Below are 12,810 nucleotides of genomic sequence, written 5' to 3' on the forward strand. Positions count from 1 at the left end.
AATGGGATATGTGAATTTTGTAGTTTTAATATATAGAAGTGTTCAACTTCTGTACTTAGATGATTTATTTCCTTACTACCCATCAGGCTGGCCCAGAATGCCTTCAGTGTGAAGAAGGGTGCTCTAAATCACGGCCTCTGGGTTGTCCCCATCCATGTGTTTTGCCATGTCACCCTGGAGAATGTCCTCCTTGTGTTCAGATGCTTAGAATAAAATGTCACTGCAAGATCACAAGCCTTTATGTGGAATGTAGGTAAGTGGACTGAAAAAGTATTTACTATAATTATTTTAACCAGTATCTCTTTGTAATTCAGAACCCTATACAGTATTCTTTAGGAAACATTATTCACTGTTGCACATAGACACTAGAAGCTTAGACTTTCCAGTAGAGACCTAAAGAAGGACATGTAGAATCCCTCACCTTCTAGATCTTAGTCCTGGTTTCAAGGGCAATTCTGCTTTTTCCATTTGGGAATTCTGTGTAAGAGTTTTTAAGGGAAAAAGTTTCATCAATCACTGCTTAAAAAAAAATAGAAATATTCCTATAGCGGATTGTCAAGCAACTGTGTCAAACTAGAATTTTGTTGGATCAAAACTTGATGTGCACATAGTTCTAAGGCATAATTTTTAAATTCTATGGGGCGCCTGGGTGGCTCAGTCGGTTGAGCGTACGACTTCAGCCCAGGTCATGATCTCGTGGTCCGTGGGTTCGAGCCCCGCATCGGGCTCTGTGCTGACAGCTCGGAGCCCGGAGCCTGTTTCAGATTCTGTGTCTCCCTCTCTCTCTGACCCTCCCCTGTTCATGCTCTGTCTCTCTCTGTCTCAAAAATAAATAAACATTAAAAAAAAAAATTTAAATTCTAGACTTTTGTTTATTATAAGTGTAGCTGTTATGGCATATGCCAAACTAGGCTATGACTTCTATATTTCCTTTAAAAAAATGCACACTTAATAATATGTATATTTTTGCTTATCAATTATGTGGAGGGGAAAAATTACCATTTTTTTCCTATTTAATCACAACGTAACATAATTTATCTAACTTGTTCAGCTCCGTTTCACCCAAGTTTGTAAAGTGGGCTGTGTGTAAGTGTATTTGACTCAAGTTAAAGTTTGGGATATGACTTTGTTTCTCATTTTTTTAACATAAATACTTTTTGAAAAATGCCTGTTAGTAGTATCTTAAATTTGCTTTGGTCATTTATACTATAGACTACTGTTTTTTTAAATTGGAAAAGTTAAATTTTATTCTTTTTATATATTAAAATTATTTTGTTGAACTTTTAAGAATGAACTATTATAATTTTTAGCTTTAGAGTTTTGTTTGTAGAGTGAAGAGGGCAATTTTGCTTTAGTAATTAGTGATACTAAAGAAAGGAGATTTTCTTTGGTCTTATAGGGTATAAATTTCCTTTTCTTGCTGCTTTTTCCCTTTGTCATGTAGTCTCCAAAGTGTGACTTTGCCTTTTTACCTTCTTGTCCAGAGTGGTTGCCTTTCCAAGATTGACTCCTTGATTCTTGTGCACTTTTTAAAGTTTCTTCCTTTTAGTTAGTGTTCGTATCTACCAGTACTTTGTCAAATTTAGGGTGGACTTTCTCTTTCTGGTGTGATGTTAGCTCAGTTGCCCTCTTCTCTTTTCTGCTCAGTTTTTCCAGAACCCTACTAGTTCTCTGAAATGATTTGCTGTGGGAGCTTGAGAAATAGCTTCGCTATGAATTGGTATTTATTTTTCTACTTGCCTGTAATTTGAAATTTGTAGAAATTTGTATCTTCTGGTTATATGCAGGTCATGGGATTTGAGTGATTTTATTATTAATGAGCTGAATGATTTGGGGGGGGAGGATATGTAGATAGATATATTTGGATTGAGTTGGCTTCCATTAATTACTACAGTTATCTGGAGTTCCTTTTCCCTTTCCTTGAATGTATATTTAAAGTGTATGATTTTCAGCAGAATGTACAGTCTTTTCAAGTGTACATGGAACATTCTCCAGAATAGATCACACAGTAGTTCACAAAAGAGGCCTCAACAAATGCCAAAAGATTAAAGCCTCACCATGTACCTTTTCTGACTACAACACTATGAAACTAGAAGTCCAACTACAAGAAAAAAATTGGAAAGACCACAAATATATGGAGGTTAAACAACATGCTACTAAACATTGAACAGCTCAACCAGGAAATCAGAGAAGAAATAAAAAATTACATGGAAATAAATGAAAATGAGAACGCAGTGGTCCAAAACCTTTGGGATGCAGCAAAAGCGGTCGTAAGAAGTATATAGCAACATAGGCCTACCTCAGGAAGCAAGAAAAATATCAAACAACCTAATCTTATATTAAAGGAGCTAGAAAATGAATATCAAACAAAACCCAAAGCCAGCAGAAGGAAGGAAGTAATAAAAATTAGAGCAGAAATAAATGTTATAGAAACTAGAAAAATAGAACAGATCAGTGAAACCAGGAACTGATCCTTTGAAAAAAAAATTAATAAAATGTGATAAACCTCAAGCCAGACTTATCAAAAAGAAAAGACAAAGGACTCCAATAAATAAAATCACAAATGAGAAGATAAATAGCAACCAACACCACAGGAATACAAAAAATTATAAGAGAAAGTTATGAAAAATTGTATGCCAACAAATTTTTTAAAGTTTATTTATTTTGAAGTGGGGGGAGGGGAAGGGGCAGAGAGAGATGGAGAGAAAACTCCAAGCAGGCTCCACACTGTCATTGTGAAGCCCAGTACAGGGCTCAAACTCATGAACTGTGAGATCATGACCTGAGCTAAAACCAAGAGCCAGATGCTTAACCAACTGAGCCATCCAGGTGCCCCTGTATGCCAACAAATCTGACAACCTAGAAGAAATGGGTAAATTCCTAGAAACATGTAAATGACCAAAACTGAAACAGGAAGAAATAAAAAACTTGAACACACTGGTAACCAGCAAAGAAATTGAATCAGTAGTCCAACTCCCAACAAACAAAAGTCCTTGACCAGATTCTACCAAACATTTAGAGAAGAGTTAATAACTGTTCTCAAATAATTCAAAAAACAATAGAAAAGGAAGGAAAACTTCCAATTTCATTCTATGGGGCTAGCATTACCTTGGTACCAAAACAAGCTACCACTAAGAAAGAACTACAGGCCAATATCCCTGATGAACATAGATGCAGAAATTCTCAATAAAATACTAGCAAATGAAATCCAACAATGTATTAAAAAAGTTATTCACCACCATCAAGTGGGATTTATTCCTGAGTTGCAGGTGTGGTTCAGTATTCACAAATCAATCAACGTGATACACCACATTAATAAAAGAAAGGATATGAACCATATGATCCTTTCAATAGATACAGAAAAAGCATTTTACAAAGTATAATATCTGTTTATGATAAAAACCCCAACAAAGCAGATTTAGAGGGAACACACCTCAAAATGACAAAGGCTATATATAACAACCCCATAGCTAATATCATCCTCAAGGGGGAAAACAGAGCTTTTCCTTTATGGTCAGGAACAAGACAGGGATGTCCACTCTCACCACTGTTATTTAACATAGTAATGGAAGTCCTAGCCACACAATCAGACAAGAAAAAGAAATAAAAGTCATTCAAACCAGCAAGGAAGAAGTAAAACTTTCACTATGGCATGATACCTATATATAGAAAACCTGAAAGAGTCCACCAAAAAAAACTGCTAGAACTGATACACAAATTCAGTAAAGTTATAGGATACAAAAATCAATGTACAGAAATCTGTTGCATTTCCTTACACCAATTGGAATTTAAATAAAAACTTAAAATCACAATGAGATACAACTACATACCTGTTAGAATTCAAAAGATAAAAGATTGACAGGTGTTGAAAAATTAGTTTATTACTAATTATAAATTTTTTTAATGTTTGTTTATTTTTCAGAGAGAGAGACAGTGCGAGTGGGGGAGGGATGGAGAGAGGGAGACACAGAATCCAAAGCAGGCTCCAGGCTCTGAGCTGTCAACACGGAGCCCTATGCAGGGTTTGAACCCAAGAGATGTGAGATCATGACCTGAGCCAAAGTCGGCTGCTTAACCAACTGAGCCACCCAGGCACCTCCCTCTGTTTTTTTTTGTTTTGTTTTTTTTGTTTTTTGTTTTTTTTAATTTTTTCAACGTTTATTTATTTTTGGGACAGAGAGAGACAGAGCATGAACGGGGGAGGGCAGAGAGAGAGGGAGACACAGAATCGGAAACAGGCTCCAGGCTCTGAGCCATCAGCCCAGAGCCCGACGCGCGGCTCGAACTCATGGACCGTGAGATCGTGACCTGGCTGAAGTCGTACGCTTAACCGACTGTGCCACCCCGGCGCCCGCCCTCTGTTTTTTTTTTTTAATGTTTATTTATTTTTGAGAGAGCGAGATAGTGCAAGTGGGGGAGGGACAGAGAGAGGGAGACACAGAATCCGAAGCAGCTTTAAAAAAAATTTTTTTTTAATGTGTATTTATTTTTGAGAGAGAGATGAAAAATTTATTACTAATTGTAAAATGACAGGAACAAAATGATATTAATTCTTAAGTTCAGAGGTGAGCACCATACTCGTAAGAATGAAAACATTCAACTTCTGGGAGAGCCAGAAATAATATATTAAGTGATATTATTAAGTGAATTTTTGCTAAGAAAATTGCATATGTTACCTTAGAGTACATTTATACTAATTTGATAACACATATTTAAGATAATAGTTTTGACATTAGGCTAAATTTATGGTATATTTTGGCAATTATGTATACTAAAAGGAAATAGGAAAAGAAGGAAAAGAAAGAAACAATAAAAAGAAGAAGAAAGGTAATGGGAAGAGAAAATAAGATTCATATGGTAGGGATTTTAAGAGTGTCACTAGTTAACTGACTCATGCGATGTCTGTTGTAGTTGTATTCAACTAGATTAGAAAGTAGTTTTATTCCCTGGTGCTTATGACTTTTCCTGAATTACCCACCAAGTCAAACATAAAAGCACAGAGACTGCTCTAAAATGATTGAATCTAAAATGAATCAATTTCTAATATTAATAAATAAGTTACCAAAACAACTTAAAAAGATTTCCTAAAACAAGCTTACTAAATTCTTCAATTCGAAGTAGGTTTTTTTTTTTTTTTCTCTTTAAGAAAAAACAAGTAAAGTGGGGGGGAAAAGAGAAAGGGAGGCAAATCAAGAAACAGACTCAACTACAGAGAACAAACTGATGGTTGCTAGAGGGGACGTGGATGGGGGAATGGGTTAAATAGGTGATGGGGGTTAAGGGGTGCACTTGTTGTGATGAGAGCTCTGGGTATTGTATGGAGGTATTGAATTACTGTATTGAAACTTGAAACTAAATTACAATTTATGTTAACTAATTGGAATTTAAATAAAAACTTAAAAAAAAGAAATCTGGGTGAGCATTTTCTCAGGATCAATTTTAAAGTAATATATTGAGCCATCAGTTTTTAACTGTTCATAGAAGTATTAGGAAAATGATAATTATATGATAATATAATGGTTGATCTATCAACAGGGAAAGATAATAGCAGGAACTATTAAAGAGATCATACTTTGTATGTGTTTTATACTCCCTTTTTGCAGTGATTGACTTTTTGGCATTTGATTTATTGGTAATAGATAAAGCGCTGGAAGTTTTCAGTTATCAGATCAGGTAAGTAATTTGAGATAATTATTACAGATGGTACACAAAATAGTTTTCAAGAAAAAAATGAAGTAGGGTAATTTTATGGATATGTTTGAAATTGTGAATTACTTTTAGAGAAATTATGTTATAAAATGGACTTTGGTTTGAATGGCATCAAAATTTCCTCTTTTATTTTTAGAAAAATAACCACTGCTGATATAGATGAAAAGAATCTCCTTAGTTGTTGCAAAAATCAGTGTCCTAAAGAGGTAAGCTTTAATAGAAACATTTAGGTTGTATTTCTATGGCCTTGTTTCTCTTGGATTTTCTCTTTTCTCGTTTGGTCTTATTTCAGGTCTTTTCTGAACCTGCTAGACATGTGGGTCCAGAAAGGAAGATGTGATTGAGGTCTGTAAAAATGTAATACCTACTAACTGTGGATGCACATCTCTTTATGAAATTTTGGGGCTATTAGGACTAAGACTGACCCTTCGAAGATTTTTTTCTAAGAGCAGTTTTAAAGACAGGTTATATACTTTATATGATAGAGTATTGACCTAATGCTTTGCCCCTCCTTAAAATATTAAATAGGTGAAGAACTGTGTGAGTCATAGGCTGTGAGACAGTAAATCCATAGTAGGTTATTTAAGAAGCAGATTTGTGTGTGTGTGTGTGTGTGCGCGCGCGTGTGCACGTGCGTATGTATGAACTTTAAAGTTCATTATTATTTTGAATTAATTCATACAAAGTACTTCTGTTAAAGTTTTATTTTTAAATATTCTGATTCTTGTATGTGCATTGTATCCAAACTGAAAGTATTAAAAATAGTTCAGAAAAATTATTCAGAGTGTAAAGGTTAAAAGTCACCAGTGATTTTTCTTGGTGATAATTTGAGAAACCAAAGTGGTCTGTCTATAGTTGGTTAACTTAAAAGTCAGAGTATTCCCTTTTTTGTTGTTGGAGGTAGGGCAGTAATAGTTACTTGATTTGGTTGGACATTTATAAAGGAGTTCCTTTGACTTACAGATATACTCATTGTACCACTTTTATTTTAATTCTGTCTTTATGTATTTACCTGTTTCTCGTCCTCTTTATAGTCAGGGAGAGATGACGACAAAGCCTTAATGACAAGTATAGAAGTCATTCTCTTTAATTAAATAAAAAGAAATTAATGCCTGATGTGCCTTTTTGTTAGCAATATTTCCTTTTAACTAAAACTGGATGCTTTTTATGGATTTCTGTTTAAGAACTATTGGAAGTTGAACCTGTGTATTTTAAAAGTTATGTGAGATTATAAACAGACATTTCAAGCAATAAATGATTATTTTAATAACCTGTCTTTGTCATACACGCAAAACTAAGGGGGGCATTGGGATACTTCAAATTTAATTTTCTGAATTCTTCAAATCCTGAGTTTTTCCTTTTTAAAATAAATTTTCTTCTGCCCAAATTCAGATTCCAGGTAATAAGTGGTTGAGAATGTTTTATTTTTAATCTGACTCAGTAACTTGGTATGAGATTGTAGTTAGAAATAACAAAATTAAATTTAGGGATTGCTAATTTGCAGTTTAACATTTCCTTGGCTGTGATTCGTTTGTGATACTGTTATGACATTTGGTGGGGCTAGATGGATGGTCACTGTTTAAAAATTTGTTTTCCATGCTCATGATTATTTGGATTCTAGATCATTCTGGAGCCCCGAGTATTTCCAGAGTCTCCTTGGGCTCTCTTGAAAAATATAGCCTTAGTTTGGGAACAATCCAGGTGGCCGTTATAGTTTGAAACAGTCTAGGAGCAGACAGGTGTCTAATAGAACTTACTCTAGTTTATGGCCTCTCAACATTGGTAAGGCTACAGCAATACTTCTCAAACAGTCAGTTTAAGAGCTTCTTGAAATGGATTAATGGGCCCTGCCCCAGAGTTTCTGGTTTTGGGGGTCCAAGAATTTGCATTTCTAATAAGCTTATATATAATAGTGATATTGTTGGTCTGGCACCACAGTTTTGAGACTCACTAAGCCATAGAATCAAGTCATACTTGGGATCAACCAAGAACTGTGTCACTTTGCATCTGCAGCAGATATCCTGTACTCAGAGTTAAGGTATAAGATGATGGTAAATTCTGATGTATTGATAGATACCTGTTCACTTTCTCTTCCCCTCCCCATACTATGGATTTCTTGGGGGCAAGGACTATGTCATATTTGTCCTTGCATCCAGTCCTTTGTTCCCTGTTTGTATGTATTAGGCAGTTGGTAAATGTTTGTTGAATGTGAATTAAACTGAACCGTGGGAGTGATATAGGCATATCCTTCTAGATATACACACTCTATGTCTTCTGGACTGGTTTGAATTTAACTAAAAGAAGATATAAAGATACCATGAAGAACTAACTACACCTTTAAACTGCCCCACATACACAATTCTGCTTTTAAAACATTTCTGAATTCGGTTTTATCATCCCCATGCAAGCTTTTTTACTTTTTGCTTGGGAAAATTATTTAATGTCTCTGTAACTCAAATTGTTCATGTATACAATGGGAGAAATAATACTCACTTCTGAGCGCTGAGTATTAATGAGTTAATAACATGTAAATGTCATAGTATATAGTAAGTGCCTTATATGTGCTTGCTGTAGTGATGATGATATATGTGGGTATTTATCCACAAACATTGTTTTGCAAGCTTTCCTTAATTATTTTTAAAGAGCTTTTTTAATTGTTGTGATTAAAATGGAACATTTTGAAGTAGACAGTATTGGTTATTGATGAGGTGTTGGATATTACATGCAAATGTTAGCAGAATGATGTTAGGGACTGAGTAGAAGAAAACCATTCCACATTGAGTAGAGTAGGCTATCTCTGCTTTAAATGAATGTGAAGGTTAGATGTTTTAGAAAAACCTCAGTATTTTGGTGTGAAGTCTGTAATGAAGATACAGTCTTTATATATTATGCATTTTAATCAGCTTCCTTTGAAACTGCTTTTCAGCTCTTTTAGAATATAAGCTGGCTTTTAAGATAACACATACTTGTACATCTGATTTTTTTAAACAATGAAATTATTACCTAGTCAGAAATACGTAATACATATGGACAGTTTAACAAATGGTTAAAAAGTCAAGACCGTATAACTCCACCCAGGTTAAAAATTACAGTGTGACTTCATCTCAGAAGTCTACCAAAGTCCCTGTCTGACTGTAGTTTCCTCTTTCTATCCTATATGTTATCTCCATCTCCCTTTTATAGTAATTTACTTGCTTTTGTTTATAGCTTTCATCTGGAAACAATATTGCTTGCCTAATTTTATATTAAAAGTTCAAAAGTATGAACTTATGTGACCTACTTACTGTGCTTTATGTTATGTTTGTCACGTTTATTACATGTTGCCACAGTCTTTATTCCATTATGTGAGTAGACTATAGTTCACTGTGTTTTCTTTACTGTGGGTTGATATTTGAGTTGCTAAAAATACTGCTATGAACATTCTTGTTTGTACATTCTAATATATGTGGATATAGGTTTCTCTATGTGCCATTGCTTATTCATAGGGGATGTATAATTTCAACTTAAAGTCATATTGATTTCCAAAATAGTTGTACAATTTACTGTCAGTAAATTTTCCTGTTTACTACCAGTATTTTAAAGTTCCAGTATTTTAATTTCCAGTTACCACCACACTTGGTATTGTCATAATTTTTAAGTTTTGCCAATTCTATGGCATCTGCTGATTTTAAATTACATTTTCCTGATTACTAGTGGTTTTTAATACTTTTTCAGGATTAATGACATTACTTTTGTCTGTGGGGCATATGTTGGATACCAGCACAGCAGACTTCTGGATGAGTTTCAGTTCTCCTTGCAAGCTATAGAAATCAGTTTGGTTAACTTATCACACACAAAAAAAGACATATTTGGAGGATATTGGAGGCCAGTTCATAGATTTTGAAGGAAATGCTGTTACAGCAAACTTTGGGAAGGGCAGGACCTGGGCAGCCCCCAGGGGCTTGCCAGCAGGGGCTTGAGGGCTCTGTAGTGAGATGACTATTCAAACCACCATCTCTTTCTTTTTAGTTTTCAGTTATCAGGAGAGAAAATCTGATTGGTCCCCTTAGGTATGGGGGCTCCCTTGGCACAGGCAGCAACAGACAGGGAACTGGAATGGGTGGTGCAGTCATGGCCATGGCTCCTGGGAGAACTGTGGTAAACCAGGCAGCCATCCCAATTTATGTCTTCTGTTTCTTCTACCAGCAGAGAAGGTGAAAGGCAGGGAGATTCATGGAAGAATTGTGAGATGGGGGTAACAGGATCAATACAGTATTTAGAGAAAAGAGGTACATTTTAAAGGTAGAAGACCCAGCCAGAGAAAAGAGACTTTTAAGATGGTAGTGAAATTGTGGAGAGTGACCATGGGGTCTTTTAGGACTAAGGCAGAAAGATAGGACATCCAGAAAGATATGACATCCGGTTTTTAGCTTTTCATCAAATCCCAACACGTTGAAAATATAGAATACTATAGTCACAATTCTGAGTAACTTCAGAAAGTCTATATTGATTCTGAAAAGCTTCCCTATTCACTTTCCCCATTAGAGTTATTGATTTAAAGTTGAAGTAGAGTGGTTAGTTACTTTTAGAGAGAATGATCGATATCATTACCTCGATGAAGGAAAGAGCAAGAGGCTACAGAGACCTGTTTGGAGAAGAAGAGAGGATGGGTGGTAAGTTGATGCCAAATGTTTGTCTTCTTCATGAAGTCAGGCTAGAGGCACTGGCAGGAATGGAAGTGAGGAAGAAGTTGAGGAGGACAAAGACTTTAAACCACCCTGTGAGGCAGATATTTGATAGTTCAAAACTATGAACTTTTGAGCTTAGTAAGCAGTGTTCAAGGCCTGTAGTTAGGTAGAAAGAAAAACAAAACCTAAGTGGTCCAGGAATGCTAGTGTGGAACTCATTCCAGCAGCGCAGCCTATGGTGGGACCGATGAAAATGTAGTCTGAGTGATCCACATTTAGTTTTGGTGCGAACGTCTCAGCTAAAAATGAAAAAACAAGAAATTTAGTTGCACACCAGAGAGAGACTAAAGGCAATGGAAAAGACTTCTGAATGTTTTAAAGTCAGTAGAGATAATAGTTTGAAGAATCAATCTGGTGAAATATAAAGATCAGAAGTTGGAGAATTCAATGTTTATTAAGGTGTATTTGTTAATGAATATAAGAGACACAAAGAAATAGAAGACCATTGCCCTCATTATAATACCTTTTATTATAATAGCTAAATATATCGAGAACATTTAATCCTCACGACAGCCTTACAAAGTTCTGTTTCCCTTCCCAGTTTTATATGTGAGGCACAGAAAAGTCAGGAGGTTTGCCCAAGATTTCACAGTTGGTAAATAGGGAAGCTGAAATTCAGTTCCAGGCAGCTTGACTTTGGAATTTAACCACTAACCAATGGTGTCTTTTATTCACAGTCTGGTTGGAGAGACAGGAATCTATGAAGTGTCTAAATTTTTAAAAATTTTTAATGTTTTTATTCATTTTTGAGAGAGACAGAGCACAAGCGGGGGAGGGGCAGATAGAGAGGGAGACACAGACTTTGAAGCAGGCTCTAGGCTCTGAGCTGTCAGCACAGAGCCCATCATGGGACTTGAACCCATGAACCATGAGATCATGACCTGAGCTGAAGTCAGACGCTCAACAGACTGAGCTACCCAGGCGCCCGTAATTTTTTTGAAGACCACACAAACAGTGTCACAATAGTTTAAAAGTAGATTTCTTACATAATTACTATTATTTGTTCAAATATAGGCAAATTTCTATCATGTTACTATGGTGATCTAAGCCATTTATTGAAGTCTGGATAAGATTTGAATACAAAGAAGATCACAATGTTTCATCTGAAAGCTTGACTGTGATAAGAAGATAGTAAATAACTAAAGACAAGGAGCCACATAGACATCATGGCAATTGCTTAGTTGGTTTGGCTACCTATATAATATGTTTTAATACATAGTGGCAAAGAGAAATGATTTAGAGTAAAAGGCTAAGCAGTTGTATTACAACACAGTGCCTTAAGGACAAAGTTTTCTTTCTTTCTTATATAACCATATAGGGAAGGTAGATGTGTTATCACTGTGCTCCATGTATTCATCCAGGAACCCAAATAAGTCAGGCAGCTCTGCTTCATCTTGACACATGGTTTCCATTCGTGCTCTAAATGTCATCATTTACAGCACATTGGGAAGGGAAGAACATGGGTGTATGCTCTTGAAAAGCTTGAAGGCACAAAAGCACTTTTGCTTACATTTCATTGACCAGAACATAGTCACATGGCTATAACTAGCCGCAACCCTGATGTAAGATACACTCTTGGAGTGGAACTGGGGAGAATATTTAACATTTATGTGTAAAGTAATTTATATCTAAAAGAAAAAGTTGGAAAATTAGATCATTATCCAGGGTTGATTGACCGACCCTGCTGTGATAGACTCTCTTAAAATAGCTGTTGGAGGAAGGGGAGTTTGTAGAGTATGACTAGAATATAAATATGCAATTGCTTTATTTTCGTTTTATTTTAGCTTCCTTGTGGTCACAGATGCAAAGAAATGTGTCATCCTGGTGAATGTCCCTTTAATTGCAACCAGAAGGTAAAACTTAGATGCCCTTGTAAAAGAATAAAAAAGGTAAGTATTTTAAGTTATTGAATATACTTTTCTGTGTAAAAAAAAATTTTTTTGTCTCCGTTTTGGTAGTTTTTGGCTTTACTTTTTGCCTTTTAATTTTAAGGTCTTATCTTTTAGAATCTTTATTGTTAGCCTATTTCTGTAGGTACTTATTTTTAAAATCAGCTTTGTTTGGCAATTTAGTTTTCAGTAATTTACTCATAAAAGAACTTTGTTTTATGTTGGAACTAAGTTCAGTGCCCTCTTTTTGGGTAGAATCAATATGCTCTAGATTTGAGGGGTACCTGGGTGGCTCAGTTGGTTAAGCGTCCGACTTCAGCTCAGGTCATGATCTTGCAGTTTGTGAGTTCAAGCCCTGCGTTGGGCTCTGTGCTGACAGCTCAGAGCCTGGAGCCTGCTTCAGATTCTGTGTCTCCCTCGCTCTCTGCCCCTCCCCCACTCATGTTCTGTCTCTGTCTCTCTCTCTCTCAGAAATAAAGATTAAA

The 12,810-nt window shown here is 35.7% G+C and overlaps 1 protein-coding gene across 5 annotated transcripts in view; it reads left to right on the top strand.

Annotated features, from left to right (window-relative positions):
• The window catches only part of NFXL1 (nuclear transcription factor, X-box binding like 1), a 73,762-nt gene that overhangs the window by 51,721 nt on the left and 9,231 nt on the right, over nucleotides 1-12,810 (top strand). For all 5 annotated transcript variants that reach the window (XM_040484356.1, XM_040484334.1, XM_040484376.1 and 2 more), the window contains exons 18-20: nucleotides 87-253; nucleotides 5,846-5,915; nucleotides 12,221-12,325. In XM_040484356.1, coding sequence (XP_040340290.1) covers nucleotides 87-253; nucleotides 5,846-5,915; nucleotides 12,221-12,325 — 342 coding nt within the window. The remainder of the gene's footprint in view (nucleotides 1-86; nucleotides 254-5,845; nucleotides 5,916-12,220; nucleotides 12,326-12,810) is intronic.

The sequence above is a fragment of the Herpailurus yagouaroundi genome, unplaced genomic scaffold (assembly GCF_014898765.1).
Source record: "Herpailurus yagouaroundi ecotype Mexico unplaced genomic scaffold, PumYag 28, whole genome shotgun sequence".
Classification (NCBI taxonomy): Eukaryota; Metazoa; Chordata; class Mammalia; order Carnivora; family Felidae; genus Herpailurus; species Herpailurus yagouaroundi.